This window comes from Macrobrachium rosenbergii, chromosome 8 (genome assembly GCF_040412425.1).
Source record: "Macrobrachium rosenbergii isolate ZJJX-2024 chromosome 8, ASM4041242v1, whole genome shotgun sequence".
NCBI classification, from domain to species: domain Eukaryota; kingdom Metazoa; phylum Arthropoda; class Malacostraca; order Decapoda; family Palaemonidae; genus Macrobrachium; species Macrobrachium rosenbergii.
In genome coordinates, this window is record NC_089748.1 from 84,250,469 (window position 1) to 84,273,298 (window position 22,830).

At 39.7% G+C, this 22,830-nt stretch overlaps 1 protein-coding gene across 6 annotated transcripts in view; it reads left to right on the forward strand.

Moving 5' to 3' along the window:
* The window catches only part of LOC136841016 (lysophosphatidylserine lipase ABHD12-like), a 640,887-nt gene that overhangs the window by 458,061 nt on the left and 159,996 nt on the right, over positions 1-22,830 (forward strand). The window contains exon 7 of one of the 6 annotated variants that reach the window (XM_067108059.1): positions 325-756. The exons of the other annotated variants lie outside the window; for them this stretch is intronic. Within the exon in view, the coding sequence (XP_066964160.1) occupies positions 325-622 (298 nt within the window). The 3' untranslated portion in view covers positions 623-756. Of the gene's footprint in view, positions 1-324; positions 757-22,830 lie in introns of those variants that run through there. 6 annotated transcript variants of the gene reach the window in all.

Consider the following 22,830-nt stretch of genomic DNA (forward strand, 5'->3'; position numbering starts at 1 on the left):
TAAAATAAAACAGACTAGTAGTAAGAGAAGACAAATGTGAATGGGCAAAGAAAACGGTGGAATTCCTGGGACATCAATTAAGCCCAGAGGGAATTAAACCCTTACCAGAAAAAGTAAAAGCAACCACTGGCTTCCCAAAACCAAAACAATTTAAAGCAGTGCAAGAATTTCAGAACTAATCAACTATTACCATAGATTCATCTCTAACATTGCTAAAACAAAAACAGTTAAATTGGTCAGAAAATCAAGATACAGTAATGCATTTCTTTTAGCAAAACAAGTGTTAACCTTTGCAACCACATTAATTTTTCCTCTACCACATAGGTCCCCCACATTGACAACAGACACAAGTAACACAGCGGTGGGTGCTGTACTAGAGCAGGACACAGATGATGGTTGTCATCCTCTGGCATTCTTCAGCAAGAAGCTAATGACAGCAGAACAGAAATACTCCACTTTCGACATGGAGCTTCTAGCAGTCTACAAAGCCGTCCGCCACTTCCACCACATGCTTGAGGGACGACGGTTTGTTGTGCAAACAGACCATCAACCGTTGGTGCATGCCTTCACAAAGTCAGTAGATGCATGGTCAGCATGGCAACAACGCACCTGTCAGCAATAGCTGAACACTCCTGCACCATCAAATATTTGAAGGGTTCCGCAAACACTGTGGCAGATGCACTATCAAGAAACTGCATTAACACCATCCAGCTCTGGATAGCCTATCCCGAAATAGCAGAAGCACAAAGAGACGACGCGGACCTACAGCGACTGCGACGGGACAACCCTGCCCTTACATGGAGCACCCTGTCAATCAACAGTGGAGAGACGACCATTACCTGCGAGACGAGTACCAGATGCCCTCGCCCCTGCCTGCCAGAGGGCCTCAGAAGAAAAGCCTCCACACTCGCCCACAACCTGTCCCACCCATCCAGGCTGGCCAACCGCCCAAATCATAGCAGAGCAGTACATCTGGTGGGGAATGGAAAAGGACATAAAAAACTGGGCAAGGGAATGCATCCCGTGCCAGGCTTAAAAAATAACAAGACAAGTAGAGAGCAGAATAGGAGAGTTCGAAACGACACTCTACCAACTCTCCCACATCCATGTCAACATAGTGGGACCCCTACCCTCCTCATTGACAGAAATACCAGGTGGCCTGAAGCAGTACCGATACGGCAACAGACGGCAGAACGCTGTGCGAAAGCCCTCATCAGATGGGTCAGCAGGCACGGAGTCCCGCAGATCACCACAAGTGACAGGGAAGCCAACTTCACATCCACCCTGTGGAATTCCCTCTCAGACAGTTTGGGGGCAAAGATAACACACACGACGGCCTGCAGTCCAAAAGCTAACAGTATCATCAAAAGGCTACACTGGTTGTTGAAAGCATCACTCATCGCCAGATGTCAAGGAGAAAGCTGGAGAAAGGAGTTACTGTGGGTCTTACTGGGCCTAAGAACAACATTGCACGCAGCATTCAACGCATCTCTAGCAGGGTCCTATATGGCCAAGCGCTAAAATTGCCAGCAGATGTTTTTCAAGATCAAACAAGCCCAACATCCCCATCCAACACCCAAAAAGTAGTAGAAAGGATAATGCCAGCCAAGACGACCTACCACGTGACCAGAGAAGTGTACGTCCCCAGCGAGCTGTAGAATGCAAAATATGCTTTCATTTGAACAGACACACACAGAGCCCCCTCTCTCCCCAGCCTACTCGGGACCATACCGTATCATCCAGAGATGACACAAGGCCTGCCAGATGACAGTAGATGGCAGGACGACGTGGGTATCTATTGATCGCCTAAAACCAGCTTACCTTCCAGAAACTGACCTTTCACATTACGTATCACATATCAAATGTATTATTGTTACCGTATGCATTACAATGTCAGCATTTCAGCCATATGTTCCATAGTGTCAGTCATACCTTGTATATCAATTTATGTGCATATATTCATCTGTCAACAAACACAAATGATTGTGTGGTGACCTCTGTTTTCATTTGCCTGGTGTCAGGCACTACATTTCCGCTCGCAAGAGTTATTGACCTGTCTGTTTGTTGTCTGAATAAATTTATAAGTTTGTAGACGCTAACCCTTACTCACCTCTTTGCTACAAATTACTTTGATGACTCACAGATGGAATAATAGGTTTGCATATGATATAATAGTTGGCAACTAATTAAAGGCATTTTCTCAAAGGCTGAAACTATTTTTTATAGATCTATATGACTGTCATACAGTATTATCTTTCAAATCCCTGTTCTTTATCCTTTGAAAACCAAGTTAAAGGTTTTCAAGATTAATAACTCAAACTTTACTAAAAGAATATACCTCTTGGTCATAGAGAATGAGTCTTATCCAAGACAGAGAAATGATTCATTGTTACTCATATTGCGAATCGCTGTTATTACAAATAATTAGTACAGTACATTACCTATATTTTGTATGGTAAACTCACTGCCATGCACCAGCTCTAGGCATACTGTATTCTATATAGTTTGTATGAAACATAAGAAATTTATAAAAATATTTTTTCTAAACTGATCCTTCAGTTATCCAGATTAATAGAGCCCAGGGCCCATCAGATAATGCCGAAATACAGGTAAGAGCAACAAAAAAATCTAGCAGTGTTCAAGGGCAACTACATACCCTTCCTCACCTACCCTTGTCAATACTACACTACATAACTGAACACTCTGTATGCTTATAAACAACAATCATCACACTTTAAACTGAAAACTTTATGCAAAAGGCAATTATCTACCTTTTCCCCATATTTGTAACAAAGTATACTGCGTAAAAACACTTTGAAAAATGTAACCCCTTCTTTTCATATATGTAACTTACCAAGTAATTACATAGCTATATTTTTCTACTCGTGCGGCAATTAAAAATTTGAAGTTTGCACTAGCGATTCGTTTGTTTGTAATGTAGGTAACTACCCTGCCCTCTGTCAGGGAACAGTAGGCACAACAAAACAGAGATAGTCACTTCTTTTCTGCTGGCTTTGACATCAACATCGAATGTTTTGGTGGTTGAATTTGAGGTTTTTTCTTCATATTCACCAAGGATTTGGTGAAGTATTGATTGTTTTGGTAGTTTTTCAGCTCAGTTTAGTTGATTTACTGCAATTTCTTTTTCATGATGTCTGATTCTAGTTCATCAAGTATTAGATACTGCAGGGAGGGTTGCAAGACTCTGATGACCAAAGTAATCTTTGATGGTCATACAATCTCTGCAAAATGTAGAGGACAAGAGTGTTCAATATAACTCACTTGTGCTGAATGTGATGGATGGGATGGGAAGAAATGGAAGGTTCTTAGGTCTCATTTGAATGAATTAGAGATAGGAGAGGAAGGCAGCTGTCAGAGCCGAAAGTAGGGCTCAGAGTATAAAACCTGTCACTAACATTCAACTCACTGACCGTAATATTCCTTCTCCTCCTGCCCTTGTTTTATCCCCCATCCTTAGTCCTCCTAATATTTTTCCATCAACTCCTGTTCCTGGCTCCCATGCTTCCAAACCCAGTGCCTAGCCAGCCTTGAGAGTAAGTTTGATTGCAAATTCGATCTTGTAGTTAATACTGTATCAAAGTTGGGTGAATCAATTAAGGTCCTCATGGGCAAAGTATTAAGCAAGTGCCAGTGTCAGTGCCAGAAAATTCCAGTGCAAGTGCCAGTGTAGGTGCCAGAAAGTGCCAGTGTTGGTGCCAGTGTCAGTGCCAGTGGAGGAGGTGGATGTCCGTCCCGCTGATGCTCCCAGACAAAGGTCACTGTCACACTCCCCTGATCCTTGCTGTAGAAATACTGGAGGTCCAAAGGAGGTCAGCGGGGTCTGCCCACAGGCAGTCGCCCCCTAATCTGATTCGGTGGTTCGTGGTTCTGACAGCCGCTGGAAAGGCGTCACCTAGAGCACCCACCAGTTATCGTCTGACTTCGATAGTGACTCCAGACCAAATAAGAGGCTTTTTTGGCACTACCCGGCAGAATCACATCCCTTAAAGAGATGTCATGGTAGATAGGCCTCTCCCATTTCACCGAAGCTTGCCATTGACCCTTCTGCTAGCCTGCAACCAGGTTGCAGTACGTGGCGTAGTCCCGTTCGCCATTCACCCTAGCTTTCTCATGCAGAATGTCAGTACTCAGCTCTTAAGCACTCTTCTAAGAAACGCTCTTCTTCTTCTGGGCGCCCACATGAGTGACCAGATTGTTCGCCAGAGTGCCCTCCAGTCTCCAAGCGCTCGTCTCGAACTCCCAAGCGCCTGTCTCAGACTCCAGAGCGCCTGCCTTGCTCCCCCGGGCGCCCACCTCGAGCCAGCTCAGTGCCAACTTCTAAGTGCTCAGCACCATCTGGATGCCCAGCACCAACCGACTGCCCGACGTCTGCTGAGTGCCTACCTTCGTCTTCACCCGCTCTCGTGCCTGAAGATCCTTCTTTCGCTCATATTAAGAAGCAGTTAGAAGATGTACTGGGCCTACTTCATAAGGCTCCTGCTTTGCATAAACCTTCTCAAGACCTTTCATTGTCTTCTGTTTCTTCAGCAGAGGAAATATTAGTACAAGAACCCCCTCTTACAGCTTATGCTTCCCTGGTGAGGTATTTTTTGGCAGCCTTCCCGTCACTTCCATCCAGCTGCTCTAGTGTTACCCGCTTTCACGTTTCTGATGAGAAACCAGACTGATTCTAGTTTGCGCCTACCTAAGATGGTTCTCTCTTCATCCACAAGGAAGGCGCCCAAGGAGGTAGAGGATTGGTTGTCCGTGAAGAGGGAGCAAGGGAAGGCTGCTTTTGCCTTTCTCCCTGCAAGGCTGATGGCCAGGAGATATCTATCCTACTCGAAAGAAGCTCCATCCTTGGGAGGTGCTGCCTCTTTCCAAGGTGACTTCTCAGGTCTGATAGACTCAGCTTGACGTTTGGCATTTTCTTCGGCTAAGGTTTTCTTCGCTTCATTGGAGTTTGACCACCTTGTGAAGCACTTGTTCAAAGTCCTGGAAGTGTTTTAGCTTTCTGGACTGGTCAATAAGAGCGCTTCCTAGTAAAATATTATTGAAGATTGTGACGTTTTAGGCGACCAACTTGTCAGCGGATTGGCTGGGTGTGTTATCCTGTGTGGATAAAGCAGTTAGGGATGGCTCCTCTGAATTAGTAGGTCTTTTTGCCATTGGAGTGCTGAAGAAGAGGGATTTGTGGTGCTTCTTCACCACGGAAGGAGTGACGTCTATCCAGAAGTCAGCACTTTTGTTTTCTCCCTTGGACAAACAATATTTGTTCCCTCAATTGGTGGTTAAGGAGATTGCCACTGATTTGCAGAAAAAATTGACCCAAGACCTGCTTGCACAATCACTGAAGCGCCCCAAGGATCTTTCTGCTTTTTCTGCTAAATCTGTCTCTCCTCTGCAGCAGCAGCCCTTTTAGGGGGGCAGACACAGTTTCTCGAGGCCCTGCTCCAAGGTGCGTTTCTCTGCAAGATCCATCAAGAGGACCTCAGACAAGACCTCCTCCAAAAAGTGACTCCCCTATATATATATATACTAACTATCACATACATAATTGTTCTGTGCATTAGTAGAATTACTGATTATAGGATTAAAGTACCCAGCACATAGATATAAATACAGCTGGACTACGCGTCTGTTCACTGTACGGATACTTGAGAATGTGGACTGTTTGTCCAAGAAAGCTTGTAACTTTTTCTGAATAAATACTCCAACAGATACCATCCAGTTTGAATGAGGTCCTTTTAGTAATATATATATATATATATATTTAGTATATATATATATATATATATATATATATATATATATATATATATATCATCATCATCATCCAGGTGCCATATCCCCATAGGACGTCGGCAATCATGGCTCGCCACTCCTCTCTATTTCGGCTCTCTGCAGCAACTGAGCTGCAGACATTCTTCCTCCAGTTATTCTCACCAATCCATCCATATATTTTTGTCTAGGCCTTCCTCTCGGCCGACTTCCTTTGATTTTACTAGTGAGAGAGAGATGTTCTAGTTCTTGTCTTCTCACTATGTGACCCACAAACCACATTTGTCTACCTCTCACTGATGCATGATATTTTCAGCATCCTTCTCCAAAACCACATTTCTGCAGCCTGCAACCTCTCCTCGTCTGCCTTCCTCAAGGTCCAAGTTTCACAGCCATACAACAATACAGACCAAACAAAACATTCCACAAATCTCCTCCTAAGATTCATCGATATTTTTGAGTTGGTGACTAATTTCTTTATCTTACCAAATGCATCTTTTGCCATGGATATTCTCTTCCTGATCTCTTTTTTGCATTTTCCATCACTTGTGACAGTGCATCCTAAATAATTAAAACTATCGGTTTGTTTAACTGTTTCAGCATTAATTCTTATATCTGTTCTTGGGGGGAATTCGTCTTTGGAGATAACCATAACTTCTGTTTTCTTAATATTTATTGACAGACCTCTTTCTCTGCTTGACTGGTGTAAAGTACTGACTAAAGCTTGAAGTTTATCATGAGAGTCTGCAACAAGTGCTGTATCATCAGCATATCTGATATTATTAATATTGACTCCTCCAACCTTAATTCCTTCCATATCTCTGAGATCTCTCATTATCATTTCACTATATAAATTGAAGAGATCAGGTGATAACACACAACCCTATCTTACACCTCTCTTGATGTGCCGCGTCTCTGATTCGTCATTTTCTACTTTCACTGATGCCTCTTGATTCCAATATAAATTCTTTATCAATCTTAGATCTTTCCCATCAATATTTATCTGTTCCAATATCCTTATAAGGTCTACATGTCTAACTTGATCAAAAGCCTTTTCATAGTCAACAAAACAAACATATAGATCTTTTTCACTTCTGTTGCTCTCTCCATCAACATTCTCAAAATAAAAATTGCATTTCTTGTCCCTTTATCTCTCATAAAACCACACTATTCATTGCCAATCTCTGGGAGTATCTTATTTCTTATTCTATTCAAAACAATCCTTAATATTATTTTTGTGATGTGACTCATGATACTGATAGTCCGGTGTTTATTGCACTCAAGTGTTCCTGGTATTTTTGGCATTGTGATAAATGTTGATTTGTACATCTGTGTTGCAGGCTCTCCATCTTCATATATTCCTTCCACTATTTCCATTAATATATCAGTGATGTATTCTCCCAGAGCTATTAACATCTCTGCTGCTATTCTATCATCACCTGTTGCTTTATCGCTTTTCATTTGTTTTAAAGATGCCTCTATCTCTGATCTGATTATACTTGGTCCTCTCCGTTGTCATTGAAGTCTAGATGTTCTATTCTATCATCATCAAACAATTCTCCAATATATTCCGTCCACCTTTCCAATATTTCTTTTGACTCCATTACTATGGTTCCATCCGCTTTTTGATACCAGTGCTGATACTTCTCTTCTTTTTAAAGTAATTTCTTTCACCTTATCATACTTTCTCCGTTCATCCCTTTTATCCAAATCTTCTACCTCCTCACAAATCTCATCCATCCATTTTTCCTTTGCCCTTGTGCATTCCCTCTTAATAGTTCTATCCAGAGCTCTATATCTATCTTCATTTTTACCCTTCTGTTGCCTTCTTTCATCCATCATTATCAAGATATCTTCTGTCATCCATTCTCTCCGAGCTCTCCTTTCTGTTGTTGGTATTATTTCATTACCTTCACTTATTGCATTTTCCATATTTTGCCACTTTTGCTGAGGATGTTGGAGCACTGGGCCTTCCTCCTTAAGCTGGTCATATCTATTTCTTACAATTATATTATATTGGTTCTTCATTTCCTCTGTTTTCATTAATTTCAGTTGCCTCTTTAATTTAGGTGTACTCTTCCTCTGATTTTTCAACTTCACCATCACTGTTGCTACAACTGGTACATGGTCACTATTACAATCGGCTCCTGGGTAGGTTTTCACTTGCTTGACAGAGTTCCTAAATCTTTTATTGATGGTTAGAAAGTCTATTTGGTTTCTAACTCTGTCGCCAGGGCTTTTCCATGTCCAGAGATGTCTTTGGGTGGTGCTTAAACCAGGTGTTTGATATAATCTGTTCTCTCTCTAAGCACCAGTCTACAAATCTGTTTCCTCTCTCATTTCTTCTACCTAATCCAAAAGGCCCAACAATATCCGCTGCTCTTCCTTGTCCCACCGCATTTAGGTCACCAATAACCATAATTACTTCATGTTCTTTGCACTGCTCTCTTGTGTGTGTGTGTGTGTGTGTGTTGTTTATATATATATATATATATATATATATATATATATATATGGGATATATATATATATATATATATATATATATATATATATATATATATGTGTGTGTGTGTGTGTGTGTGTGTGTGTGTATGTCTTGGATGGCTTTAGAAGAACTATATGCTGGCCTGAGGCAGTGGCGCAGGTGCAATTGTGCTGACTTTGGAAATTTGCTCAGTTGGATACAGAGAGCTATTTGATCAGAGAGACAGCGTGATCTTTCGAACACTGAAGCGATCCGCCGGAAGTGCCCAAATTCCGGTGGGGTATGTGCGTGTGTGTGTGTGCGATCTCCCATGGGATATTTATGAGAGGAACAGTGACTCTCACAGGGAGACTACCCCGATCTGAAGTGGCTGATATGTGCTTTTAGCCTGGTATAGTGTTTAAAGAAAATGCCACTATGAAGATACATTATTCATGGCCATAGAAAAAAGTAAGTAAGATCGCCCAGTGACGTTTAGATCTTTTCCAGACTTTAGAGGGAAAACCCCCGGTTGGAAAGCAGTGAAACTGATTGATGTCTACATAATGAATTTTCCCATTTAATGCTCCATTAGACATTTTTCTGTATGTAGTGAACGCCATTTCAGGTTTTAATATATAATGAATATAATGAATGTAGCGAGAAGCTGAAGGGGGTTTTGTGTACGTGTTCTATAAATAGGGTGTCGAGTTCAGGGTATACTTGGATGGAATTGCTAAACTGTAATGATTCAGTTCGCAATTACCAGAAGAGTACTTGTGCAATCGACTTTGTTGACTGGGTCGATGAAGATAATTCAGTGGCTATTGTGGGGGATTTTTGTATTTTTTCAGAAGCAGATTTACAGGCTAGAAGGCAAGTTTTTAGGGATCAGTTAGCCAATGCTGATTATAAAGAATATGCTGGGGGTGTAGAAGATGTTCTGGCCGAGTTTGTGGACATAGTCGCACTCAAAGGGGATAAATTAGTATTAACAAATGTGTTAGAACACAAGGTTCAGTTGGAGGACAAAACTAAGCCTATCTTTGTTCCTTCATATAGGATTCCTTTTAAGATTAGAGAGCAGGTAGAACAAGAGGTTAATAAGTGGGAGGAAGAAGGCATCGTTAGGCACTGTTCTTCACCTTTTAATTTCTCGTTGTTAGCAGTGCCTAAGAAGGATGGTTCAGTCCAAGTTTGTGTGGACTTTGGGAAATGAATGAGAAAACCATTCCTGATTGCTACCTTGTGGCATGTTTGCCAGGTTTATTTATTGAAATTGGGGTCAAGGATATTTATTCCTCAGTTGATATGATGCAAGGGTATTTGCAAGTACTGCTTAGCAAGAAGAGTCGAGAGTACACGGCTTTCTCTTTGCCAAAGGGACATTATGAGTTCACTCGGATGCTGTTTGGCCTAACAAGCAGCCCGATGACGTTTACTAGACTAATGAATACAGTTTTACATGGCTTGTTAGGGAAAGAAGTCTTTTTGTACATGGATGATATCCTAGTTGCCACTGATTCAGTAGAAGAATATTTAGAAGTTCTTAGGGAGGTTTTTAGGAGGCTTAGATTAGTGGGTTTGAAGATAAAATTAGCTAAGTGCGATTTTCTCAGGAGGCAGACAGTATATGTAGGTCATGTCATTTCTAAAGAGGGTGTTAGAGTGAATGATGATAAAGTTGGGGCAATCGTAGATTTTGCCACTCCCAAGAATAAAAAGCAGATTCGGTCATTCTTAGGCATGGCTGGATTTTTCCGTAGATTTGTGAAGGGTTTTTCTGTTCTGTCATCTCCCTTGACAGATGTCCTGAGGGATGATGTGCAGTTTGTATGGGGAGATGGACAGCAAGTAGCTTTTCAAAAGATTAAGGATGCCTTAGTGAATCCCCCAGTGTTGAAGATTCCTGATTTGGAACGTCCTTTCACGTTGGTAACGGACACTATTTATGATGGTATAGGGGCATGCCTTATGCAGAAGTTCGATGGAAGAATCCATCTGATTGCATTTTACAGTAGGAAGTTTAAGACACGGGGTAGTAATGAACGGGTATGGTCGGTAGTGTACAAAGAGGCCTTTGCTGTAATGTCGAGTTTGGTGTATTTGAAAATGCTTCTGATAGGCAATCAAGTAGAGGTTCTTACGGATCATAAGCCACTGTTTGATCTTTTCAATAAGACGGATCTTTCCCCAAAAAGAGCTCGGTGGTATCTGACAATCAGGGATTTTGATGCTAAGCTTAGGTATATATAGGGTAGACAGAATGTCGTAGCAGACGCCCTTAGTAGAAGTTTTTCTGATTCAGACGGTACTGTACTCATGTATGTTATGTATCTGGAGACTGCATAGATTAGGTTATTAGTTCAGTAGAAGCTAAGCAAGACGAGGGCGAGATTCTGGGAGATGCAAAAGCGTTTCTTAGAGGGGAATTGGTTAGGAAGGGTTATAAGCTGCCTTTTGCAGGGCTTGAATTATAGGGTAGTTTGCTATTTAGGAAAATTAGATACAGACTGAGATATAGTGAGGATAAGGGTGATACGACGCAAATAGTTGTTCCTAGAAGTTTATTACCTACTGTGATAGATATTTTTCACAGTAGGTCTGGCAGTCCGCATTTGGGGGTTGAGAAAACGTATCAAAATGTACGGGGACAATTCTTGTGGAAAAACATGCTCACATAGGTAGAAGACTGTGAGAAGTTGTTCTGTTTGTAATGCGTGTAAGCCATCAAGGGTCATTTCTTGTAAATTGGGATCATTCCCGATTCCTACCAGATCCTCATCACGAGTACACATGGACCTTTTGAGCAATTTCTGTGAATCAGTTATGGCCATGGGCACCGGTTGGTGGTTGTTGATGAATTAACTAGGTTCGTGGAGATATTTCCGTTGCAGCATAAAACAGCGGAGGAGGTAGCAGTCGCATTTTTTAATGGGTATATTTGCCGTTATGGGGTTCCGGAGGTTCTGATGACTGTGCAGATTATGGTAGAGAATTCGTGAACAGGACGTTAGAGTGTCTTGCAGATGAAGTGGGGCATTCGGAAGGTCACTATTATTCCCTATAAACCAGAAGCGAACGGCCTGTGTGAACGAGCAAATAGGAAGGTCATTGAAGCTCCTTGCATCACGGTTGGGGGAAATGATGTAAATTGGGATCGATATATTCCACAGGTAGCAACATAGTATAAATATGATAGTTATTGATACCACTGGAATGTCTCCCAATGAGGCGCTGTTTGGTTACCCAGTGCGGGGTGCGTTCGACTTGTTGCCTATTCCATTGGGTGATGTAACGATCAGGCGCTTATTTGCACCGTGAAAGAGAGATATGCCCGTCTTGCTAAGAATCTTGAAGTGAAAACGCGAGACAAGGTAGATAGGAGCAATGCAAAACCAGATAGAGTTAAAGTTGCTGTGGGAGATAGGGTTTTTGTGAAAATAAATGTCAGGAATCAGTCGAACTATAAGCTGGGTCCTAAATTTGACATTTATTGTTCTAGATGAGAACACGGGCGTGTCTGGATTGACACATATATCTAAAATTAAAAAGACAAGGTGATGGGAATCTTATGGGTTAATTCCTGGGTTGTATTGTGGTTATGATAATAGTTCTTTCTTTTTCTTTTTTTCTCTCTCTTTGTTTTTTAATGGGTTGTAAATGGGCGTAACTTATAGTTTTTTAACTGGGGAGGACGTTAGTCCATAGAGTTATACAAATCTTAAGTTGTCCGAGTTCAGTTTTTGCTATTATGTGTTGCAATAATTAGTTAAAAGTAAGTGCGAAATACTGTAGAGTTTTATACATTTATGAATTTCTTTTTTTTTTTTTCTTTCCCGTTTCGAGGTCGGGTATCTTAGAGATTCTTGTTTTTGTTTTTATGCTGAAGTCTCGCATTTACGTGACTTTGGGAAGTCGTGACAAGGGCTAATTTCGTAGTGGGGTTAGGCCCGTGTGTTAATATGTGAGAATATTATGATATGTAGTAGTCTGATGCAATATCCTTGAGTATAGAGTTACAGAATAAAGTTTTGTTACTTAGGATTTTTTTTTGGGGTGGGGGAGTTAATTAGTGTATCGGACGGAATCTGTCTGATCTGTTATGGGTTTGGGTAAATCAGTTAGGGTTTAGGATAGGATTAGGAAGACTTTAATATGGCTTCCAAATTTACATGTTTGGATTTTTCAGTTCTCTTTTAGAGTAAGAGGGCTGCACCATTGGTAATTGTAGTTGTTATGATCATAGGAGTGATTGCCAGTATGTCAATTGCTAATTTGCTGAGAACTGAGCAGTATTTGCTAACCAGGGTAAACATTTTATGACCTTACGATATATTTTACCTCTCAGATGTTTAGAATTGCCTTTAATGAATCCGATATATTGGTAGGGTTCTCAGATAATTTTTTACTGGGAAGAATTTGAATGGGTAGTATCTTAGAAGTTACTGTACCTGAGAGAGGATTGATTGTGAAAATTCCAGTTAGCAACTTGGAACTGTTTCACAGTTTTATCATATGACCTTTTCCTTAGTGGTTTTAAGGTTCAGTAATAGTATGGCATAGTGAGTAGACTAGTTACCCTTTTGGGTTGACTGCTGATATGACCGACTTATTACGTTAAACACCACTTCTGCGCAGCAGCGCCTGATGAATGACTTCTATGAGCCTCAGCTGATACTAGTTAGATATGGGGGCCATCTACGGTACACCTGCAGGTTTCTATGCCTGCACCTTCATCAGAGGATCCAGGTTTTTTGGAGGGATGTCGGGCAGGACATCTACAAATCGCCATCGTTCCTGGGAGACATCTGTTTGGTGCAAAGGATTCGTGAGCGCTGCATTCAACATGGGCTTGTGCAGTCGCAGGCCGTTCAGCATGGTTGGGTCGCCAGGGATTCAGGTCTTGAAGGAAAGCATGGGCTTGTGCAGTCGCAGGCCGTTCAGCATAGTTGGATCACCAGGAATTCAAGATGTGAAGAGTAGCATGGGCTTGTACAATTGGAAGCCGTCCAGAATATTTGGACCATCAAGAATGCAAAATTTCAAGTGTTGCATTCTGTAAATGAACTGTTACTGGAATATCAATCGTGTATATGAGACATATAATTTTCGTATCAGTGCAGACAGTTTCCTATGATTTTGGAGTTGGCTCTTACTGAACTTTTGATTGGACAGTTATCGTATGTGGGCGAGGGCATCCAGAAAGTAGGTGGTCCGAGCTCCTATTATGTCTTGGATGACTTTAGAAGAACTGTGCTGGCCTGGCAGTGGCGCAGGTATAATTGTGCTGACTTTGGAAATTTGCTCAGTTGGATATGGAGAGCTATTTGATTAGAGAGACAGTGTGATCTTTTGAACACTGAAGTGTGATCTTTTGAACATTGAACTGATCCGCTGGAAGTGCCCAAGTTCCGGTGGAGTATGTGTGTGTGTGTGTGTGTGCTATCTCCCTTGGGATATTTATGAGAGGAACAGTGACTCTCACAGGGAGACTGCCTCGATCTGAAGTGGCTGATATGTACTTTTAGCCTGGTGTAGTGCTTAAAGAAAATGCCACTATGAAGATACATTATTCTTGGCCATAGAAAAGCGTAAGTAAGATCGCCCAGTGACGTTTAGATCTTCACCAGACTTTAGAGGGAAAACCTCCGGTTGGAAAGCAGTGAAACTGATCAATGTCTGCATAATGAATTTTCCCATTTAATGCTCCATTAGATATTTGTCTGTATGTAATGAACGCCATTGCGGGTTTTAATATAATATGTGTCTTTCAGCAGGAATTCTCGAGTTTCATCCTGAGAGGATGAATATTTTGGATGGTGTTTTTACTCTTACATACCATATAACATATATTGTGGTCTAGAATGCCCTTATTACTTTGCTTGATGACCAGGGTGTTATTCACTAGCATTGCTTGTGAAACAGTATTTCCTCTAGTTATGTTTTCCATTGATAGGGGGTGTGAATCACTCCATTTCAAGATTGTAGCTTTTGCTGAATCACTTTCGTTAAATTTGCAAATAAAGTCTAGTTTTGTACGACAGTGTTTAATTTCAGTAGGCCTTTGTGTAAAGATAGGTTTAGCGAGAGAAGACAACAAAGAAGGGATTTGCTGACCCAGGGATGAGCCACGCTACCGCAGTCATCTTAGAGAAGTAAGATGATTGATTCTGTTATTAAAACAGATAAGGCAATCAAAGATGGCCCTGTTTGACCTGGGGAACAGGCCCATTAACATACGTGTGTGTGTGAATGTGTGTGTGTGTATATTATATATATATATATATATATATATATATATATATATATATATATATATATATATATATATATATATATATAGTCACGATGCATATCAAGTACCTGGTTATTACACAACTAATCTCAAAATTCAAAAAATATACCTCACTTCAGCCAGATACCTGAACTCTCATAAAATTAATTATTACGAGTGAGTACTCTAAAGGTAACAGTGATCCCTTAAGAAAAAAACTTATTTATTACTTGAAAAATCAAACTAAGTTTATCAGAATATGTGTGAGGTATCAAAAATTAAACTAGAAATATTCTAGAGTAAAAGGGCATCACTTCCATCAAACAACTCTTAACTGTTTCCCTGGTCTTAATTCACTTTAGCAAAACTAAAAGAACAAAACATGTTTATCACTTTGCCTCATGCACACACAATCAATCCTATTCACTGGTGATCAATAAATGAAACACTTTTTCTAAAAATGTTAAATACAAAAATTTATTTTTAAATTCAAAGTTTATAATTAGAATTCACAATCTGAAAAATTTATTATTATCCTTCTCGTGGTCAGGTCGGCAACACGACCTCCTTGTGAATATGGTAATGTGGGATCGCTTCCCGTGACCGGCGTTCACAGGCTCTTCAATTTCTTCCGTTTGGATATTTTCGGCTTCGTAGTTACAAGCATATCCAAAAAAGCGTGAAGAATTCGAGAAGTTAAGAGGGCATTGTGGCTATTAGAATTACATATGTGTCTGGTAAAAGTGACCAGTAGATTCTACATACATACACACACATATATATATATATATATATATATATATATATATATATATATATATATATATATATATATATATATATATATATATATATATATATATATATATATATATATATATATATATATATATATATATATATATATGCATGCATGTATGTATGTATAACTGAGTCACGAAAATATGGAACATGATGAATATATAAATAAAGACAATATCCACGAAGGAAAGAGAAACACTGGAGTGCTGTGAGGCCTTTCAAGTGTCATCCTTTAATTAGCAGACTGAAGAAATATAAAAATAAGTTTACAAAGAAAACTCATATAAATGACAGATGGGGATTACAAAAGAAAAAATATGTACCTGGAATCCAACACAATTGAAGAATTAGTAGAACTACCAATACAGGGTTAAATATTTAATAGGTTGTACAAAGGATTAGGGTCAACTGTTTAGAAGCAGGGACAGGACAATTAAAAGATTATACAAGGAGGTGACTGACCACCAAAAATTGTTATAACAGTACAACTCAATAATTCTCTTTTTTTTGTAAGATGAACATTTTTACAAATAAAAATTATATTAAATATACGAATACATAATGTATATTGATAAGGTAACTGATTTGTAATTGAGTCAGTGATTTTATCTTTTAGGCCATTCTTGAACATTTTTCTAATGCATGCCAGGGCTAAGGTTAAAATTACAGCTGGAAGTAGCTTTATAATAGTGGATTCCAAAAGATTTCTTGAAGAGAAATCTTTTGATCTGGCAATCACTGAACTTTCAGTCCAATTTATCCTTTGAGAGTTTTCCCTTGAATGAGTATAGCATTGGATGTTTGTCCAGTTTTGACTGAATGCTTATATTGCTTAATACGTACATCTAAATCTTTGCTAGGTTGGCCAATATAAAAAAAGGGGCAGTCCAAACATAGAGTTTTATATATTATGTTGTTGTTTTCTTTAAGGCTATTTTTTATTAACATGCCTTTCAGTGTGTTACTATAGGAAAAACGAGGTTGACACTAAAAGATTTTAACAATGATTTTATGTTTTCAAAACCACTAAAATAAGGCAAGCTAAGAATGTTCTTAGGGGTTTCTTTCTCCGTGTTACTTTCACTATATGACTTTTTGTGGGCTTTATTATAACAAATATCCAGTATATGTGAAGGATTTATGTTATCCTGCACATATACCAGATATTTTTCTTATGTATTCAATATTTTTCTTATGTATTCGATTTCTTGATCCAAATACTGGGGACTGACAATGCGCAAAGTTTGTAAAACATTGAAGAAAAAAATTGATATTTTGATATTAAGGTGATGGCCTGAATAAAAATGGTCATAAGTTGTTGGTTAGTTTCCTATAAATACTGAATTTGTATTGAAATGGTCCGCTGTGTATTAAAACATCTAAGAAAGAGAGGCAGTTGCCTTTTTCTTATTCTAAAGTAAACTTAATGGATGGTACCTGGTTATTCAAATTAGAGAGTAAATCATTTACATCAATACCAGCAGGCAAAACAGCTAAAATAGCATCAACATATCTATACCACTTTAAAGGAGTATAAATGATGTTAGGTAAATGTCATTTTTCAAAGAATTCCATATACAAGTTTGAGAGGAGTGGTTATAAAGGGTTGCCCATTGCCATACCAAATATTTGTTGGTAAATTTTACCATTGAATATAAACTTACAATCACAAATACACAACCTAGTGAGTGAAATAACATGGCTTACAGGTATAGGTAATTCATGATGGATTGCTTCATTACTAAGATACTCCAAAATAGAATCTCTAGGGACTTTAGTAAAAAGAGAAAAACATCAAAACTAACCAATCTATCAGTGGGGCAAAAAGTGAGTTTGTTTAATTTATCAACTAAATCTAGACAATTATATATGTGAGAATCAGAGATAGTTCCAAGTAATGAGGACAAGAGCTTGGTAATATATTTCGAGAGTTTATATGATATTAAGCCAACAGTACTGTTAAGACAGTGCGACGGACCACATCGAGACAACGACTTTTGTGAGTCATCAAAAATCACGCATATATGCGAGGTATATTGATGACATTTTCATAACAGTGAAGGATAAAAATGAAGCCACAAAATTAGCCAAAGAACTTAAGAAGAATTCCTCCCTAAATTTCACCATAGAATTCAGCAGAGAAAAAACCCTTCCATTCCTAGACATCCTCATAACACAAAAAAGGACAAACATTCGACACCAAAATCTACGTGAAAGTAACAAACGCGGGGCGGTGTCTTAACGCACGTGGGGAATGCTCAGCAGCTCATAAGCTATCGGTAGTGGATGCCTGCAAATTAGTCTAGAGGAAATGGGGTCGAACCCGGTTTTGTGGTATGGAGAAGGTTTTATTGTTGATTCTGGTGCTCTGACATGTTCTCAACGGGAAACAGCCAGGTGCCACTCTAGCACACTTGGGGAAAAAAATATACGGGCCAGAAACAAAATGGCCGCGAAGCGGCATATCGCCAATGTTAAATGTCACATATCTTTTTCAGTACTGTTGACAGAAAGGTGATCTTGGTGTCCATACCTATGTTTTTGGGGTCAAGGAAGTCATTGCTGCTCACTAATTAAGAGTATCTACCTCAGAAATGGTTTATATTCGTCCAAAAGGGTGATAGTTTGTGAAAAAAACAGTGCCTTTATTGTAGTATGTACAGTACACTTATTAACATTCAGTAGCAATCCAGATAACATACTGCTTAGTAATCACTAGTTTGATAACAAATTCGTAAATGATAATTTTAGCATAGCCTTGGATTATGGTACATAAGAATGAAGCAATACAATTATGCTTATTAATTCAGGTAATACTGTAACTCCTTTTTAAGTATCACATATGGCCATGACCTAAATAGATTGTGCAATAGAGCCTTGGAGTCATAAACATTAATCTCTCTTCCATTATCACTTTTGTCCCTGCATTATATTTATGCAGGTCACAAATAATATCAACTATTGCTTAAAAGTAATGTAAACCTAGAACATAGTGTATGGTTCAAGTCCTTCAAATGCTACGTTAATCATCATCGGTCATAAGTTCATCTTCTTCTTCCTGTGATAATAAGCTCCGATTATTAACATTATTACAATCTGCTCCAGCGCGACAACCACAGAACATTGAACATGACATTTGAGCACCCACACAACTACATCTGCTGGTAGAACATGCACACATCGAGGAACAAGCACACTTGATCATTTGGAGAATTTCATTTGGAACGGGTGATATATTCTCTGGTAACATAACTGGGAAGAGCTTATCATTTCTCTTGGTCCATCCATACTTCACTGGATCAGCAGCTTCAGGAGGTTCACTGATGAGTGACGACTTCCACACTAGTGTCTGATAATGGGCTCTGTAGACATGTAGCCCTTTGTTGGCTGAGTGGGTTGAGCTTCAGACTGTCACTCGATGGGCCGGAGTTCAATTCCCAGGCAGGCTGATGAAGAGTTAGAGAATTTATTTCTGGTGATAGAAATTCATTTCTCGCCATAATGTGGTTCGGATTCCACAAGCTGTAGGTCCCATTGCTAAGTAACCAATTGGTTCTTAGCCACGTAAAATAAGTCTAATCCTTCGGGCCAGCCCCAGGAGAGCTGTTAATCAGCTCAGTGGTCTGGTAAAACTAAGGTATACTTAACTTTTTTTCTGTAGACATGTTGCATGAAAGCTTCTGAAGGTGGTGGCAGAGACTTCAGTTTTGGAGCAATTGACAGCTTCTGATTTGCCATTGTTGTTATCCATACATCATGGCATGTCTCTGACATGTTTTTGCAACATTTGGAGCCATAACATGTTGCCATGAACAGTGTTGCTTCACTGACAACATTTTCCTTAGAAACATCTTGCTTACCCAACAACTTCAGTGTCTTGCCACTATTAAGTACTTTTAAAGCAGTTGCTTTTCCTATGCCATAGAGGAATGAGGTAATATCGCAACCACTTAATGCATGCACTCTATGAAGAAATTCTGTAATATTACTGTGCTTGGTTGCTGTAGCTTTTATATCTACTGTTCTCTGGCCAGCAATGGGACACTGCATAATCACCTCACAGGTGAGTTTTTCTCTGCAGTAGAAGTGCAGGAGAAGAACAAAGACGTCCGTATCATCAGAAACCACAGAGATGCTTGATGCACCTCTGGCTGCCAAGTACACCAACTGATTCACTATGATAACATCAGCCTCCTCGTGAGCATTATGAAGGTTAGTTTGGGTCCTTACTTGTCCTTTTGTGATGGATATGGGGACAGGATGTTCAGCAGTGATGACAAGTTCATTAGTGTTGTCTTCTACATGATCAATGAGATATTTGGTGATCAGGGTGATAAGTTGGGCTTTGTTGTAGATGACAGTTAGCCCTACATTCTGGGCTGGCAGAGGTGTATGGAGTGCCAGTGAATGTTTGCGACTAGCATTTGTACCAGCATGGTTTGATCTGCTGGCACCCTTGGTAATATTTGGTGCATATCTGTCAAAGACCAGATGTACACAACACATTTGTAAATAGTATTGGAAGCTTCCCAAGAAGTTCCTCACATAGTCTTCAACAGTACCATTAGATGGCCAACGAACAGTCCAGAGCAAGGCACACCCATCAATGATATAGGCATCGGAGGGTTGATGCGACGGCTTGATACTTCAACTTGTAATTTGGTTAGGAGTGTAGCTTTAGCTTGTGATCTCAAGTCACCATTTTCATCAAAGAGTGCAGATGGTACAGCAGATAATTCATAAATAAGAACATCTTTGATATTCAAGTTTCTGGACTGCTGAAGGCCATTGACTCTTGTATATATTATTTCAGTATTAATTACAGGTGTACCATCAATCTTGGTCAACTTCTTGTTAGAAGTCGTTGTTTTTACATTCCTCTTTAGGGGGCCATGGAAATTAGTTGACCATCCTGCATCAGAATCCTTCATTTGTTATTTTCCAATCTCGAGTGAGCCAGTTTTACTGTCCATCAGTCCTTATAACTTTTTCTCTTTCGAGGCAGCATGTGTCACTGATTTCTTGAACCGTAACACTTCATCATATGAACACGTTATGCCGAATTCTGCACACTGTTCTGTAAGTGATTTGTCCCTCATGATGGTTCCAAGAGTTATCTGTAACATTGTTGGTTTGTTGGTGAGAACACTTATGATGTTTCCTATTAGTAAAGCTGCGTTTGTTTTGTTTAGTTTGGGTGACAACTCAGCAAGCAACATTAGGATCATATCACTGCAAGCATTTGTTACATCTTCTTGAGTGAGTCGAGTTTGGTATGTGTCCTGGTTGGCTGCTTTTCCACAACATTCTTTCTTTATTGTTTTGGCTATGAATGTCATGTCAACCTCATCACTAGAATCAGTAAGTTTGAGTAAATGAGGAGCTTCACTGCAGAACACAAATATGTTAGCTACTCCCTTTCCTGAGAGTTTCAGCAGATCATAACCAAAATGACTGAATAAGTTACTGATGAGGTTTTTACGTGACAGTTTACTGCCTCCATACGTGGATTTCAGTAGAGTTCCATATGTGTGATTTTTTACCCTTCATTTCACAAATCAGTGCATCCAAGGCAGGATCATCTTGTAGAAGGACATTGAATTTAGTTCCAGCAGCTGCTTGAATATTCTTGTGGCTCATGAAGTGCTTATAACAGTTATTGTGGTACTGTGCATCTGCTGCATGCAAATCTGTAACCGCACCGCTTAATCTAACTCGAACTTTATGGGCCAGATCATCATTACGCTCATCACAGGTGAGTAATATCTTCTGCTTGTAGTCTCCTGTTGTTCGACACTGGTATACTTTTCTCCATCTGTCTGGATGGTGAGGATCCAATGGTAGACACTTCTCACCACAGAATACACAGTGTTCTTTGAAGTTGAATCTCGTTGTGCCCAATCTGCATGATCTTTTGGGTGGTACTACTGTTTCTGTTGCAGAGCTGTCATTACTCTTCTTTGTGATATATCGTTTGAGATAATGCTTAGAAGTATAAGTAGATACACAGCTTTTATGACATCTTATAGAATCTAGACCATGCAATTTATCAATCAGCCCATCACCACGCCTTATACTACAGTCTCTGATAGTTTGTACTCTAGCAGCGCCACAGTTAATGAGGTTAGGGGAAATGTTGGAGCAATCAAAGAAACATTTATCATCCATGCTTGACCATACTGTCTTAGCTGACCTGCAACGAAAGAATGTTAAAAAAAATTACCGCCACCAATGAGCATGTAGATTATCATATAATTATTGGTAATTTAAATTATATATCTTTCTACATACCTTGAAATATGAAACTAGTAAAATCAAGGACTTCCTTGACCCCAAAGACAGGTATAGACACCAAGATCACCTGTCTGTCAACAGTACTGAAAAAGATGATGTGACATTTAGCATTGGCGACATGCCGCATGGCGGCCATTTTGTTTTTGGCCTGTAATTTTTTTCCCCCAGGAGTGCTAGAGTGGCACCCGGCTGATTCCTGTTAAGGACATGTCAGAGCACCAGAATCAACAATCAACGATAAAACCTTCTCCATACCACAAAACTGGGTTCGACCCCAACATGCCATTTGGCAACCAGACTATAAAGCAGGCTATAACCCACTGCTCCACGAGGTGTGAGCCCCACCTTGAAATCGAGAGAGTCAAACAGCTCTTGACAAATAATGGATTTCAAGATAAACTGATTGAAGAAGTAAATAAGAACAGTTGTACACCAATGACACCAAAAAACCAGGCGACGGAGATAAAAATATCATCATTTATCATCGAACCGAATACAACGATAGATTCGAGGAAGAGAAAAAGGCGATCACCAACATCATCAAGAGAGGAATAACACCTAAAGCCTTATTTGAACAGGTCCGTGTATGTGTTTACTGCAAACCGAATTTGACAGCCTCTCTCATAGTGAGAAATAATACCAGCCCGAACCCAGACAAGGAAGACAGTGCCAACATTGTTTACTGCTTTACCTGCCCAGAGAGGATGTGCCAGTCCTCCGAAAGAACGTACGTTGGTCTAAGTTCCACCACACTAAAAAGATGCCTACAGGCCCATTGAAATAATGGATCCATCCTCCAACAATACGCAGACCATCACAACTGCAAACCTACAACACAAGAGCTAGTGGAGAATACAGCTATCATCTACACAGAACATAGTCGCCATAGATTAATGGTAGCAGAATCTGTTTGCATTTTATTACATAAACCTACATTGAACAGACAACTAGAAGCGGAAAGATCACTCCCATCTAGCAGACGCTCTACAGCATACAACGCTAACATAAGAAATAACCATAGCAATGCAGCAACACCTTTTAAATCAAATGCTTTCTCTCTTCTCCCCCCCCCTTCTACTCCTCCTATCCCCATAATCCGTATGCCTGCATTTCCATCTCTGTTTTGTGTTGCCACCAGAACACGCGATTTTGTTTTCATTATTTTTCACAAAGTAAATTATAATTTTATTATAAGTTTTATTGTATTGTA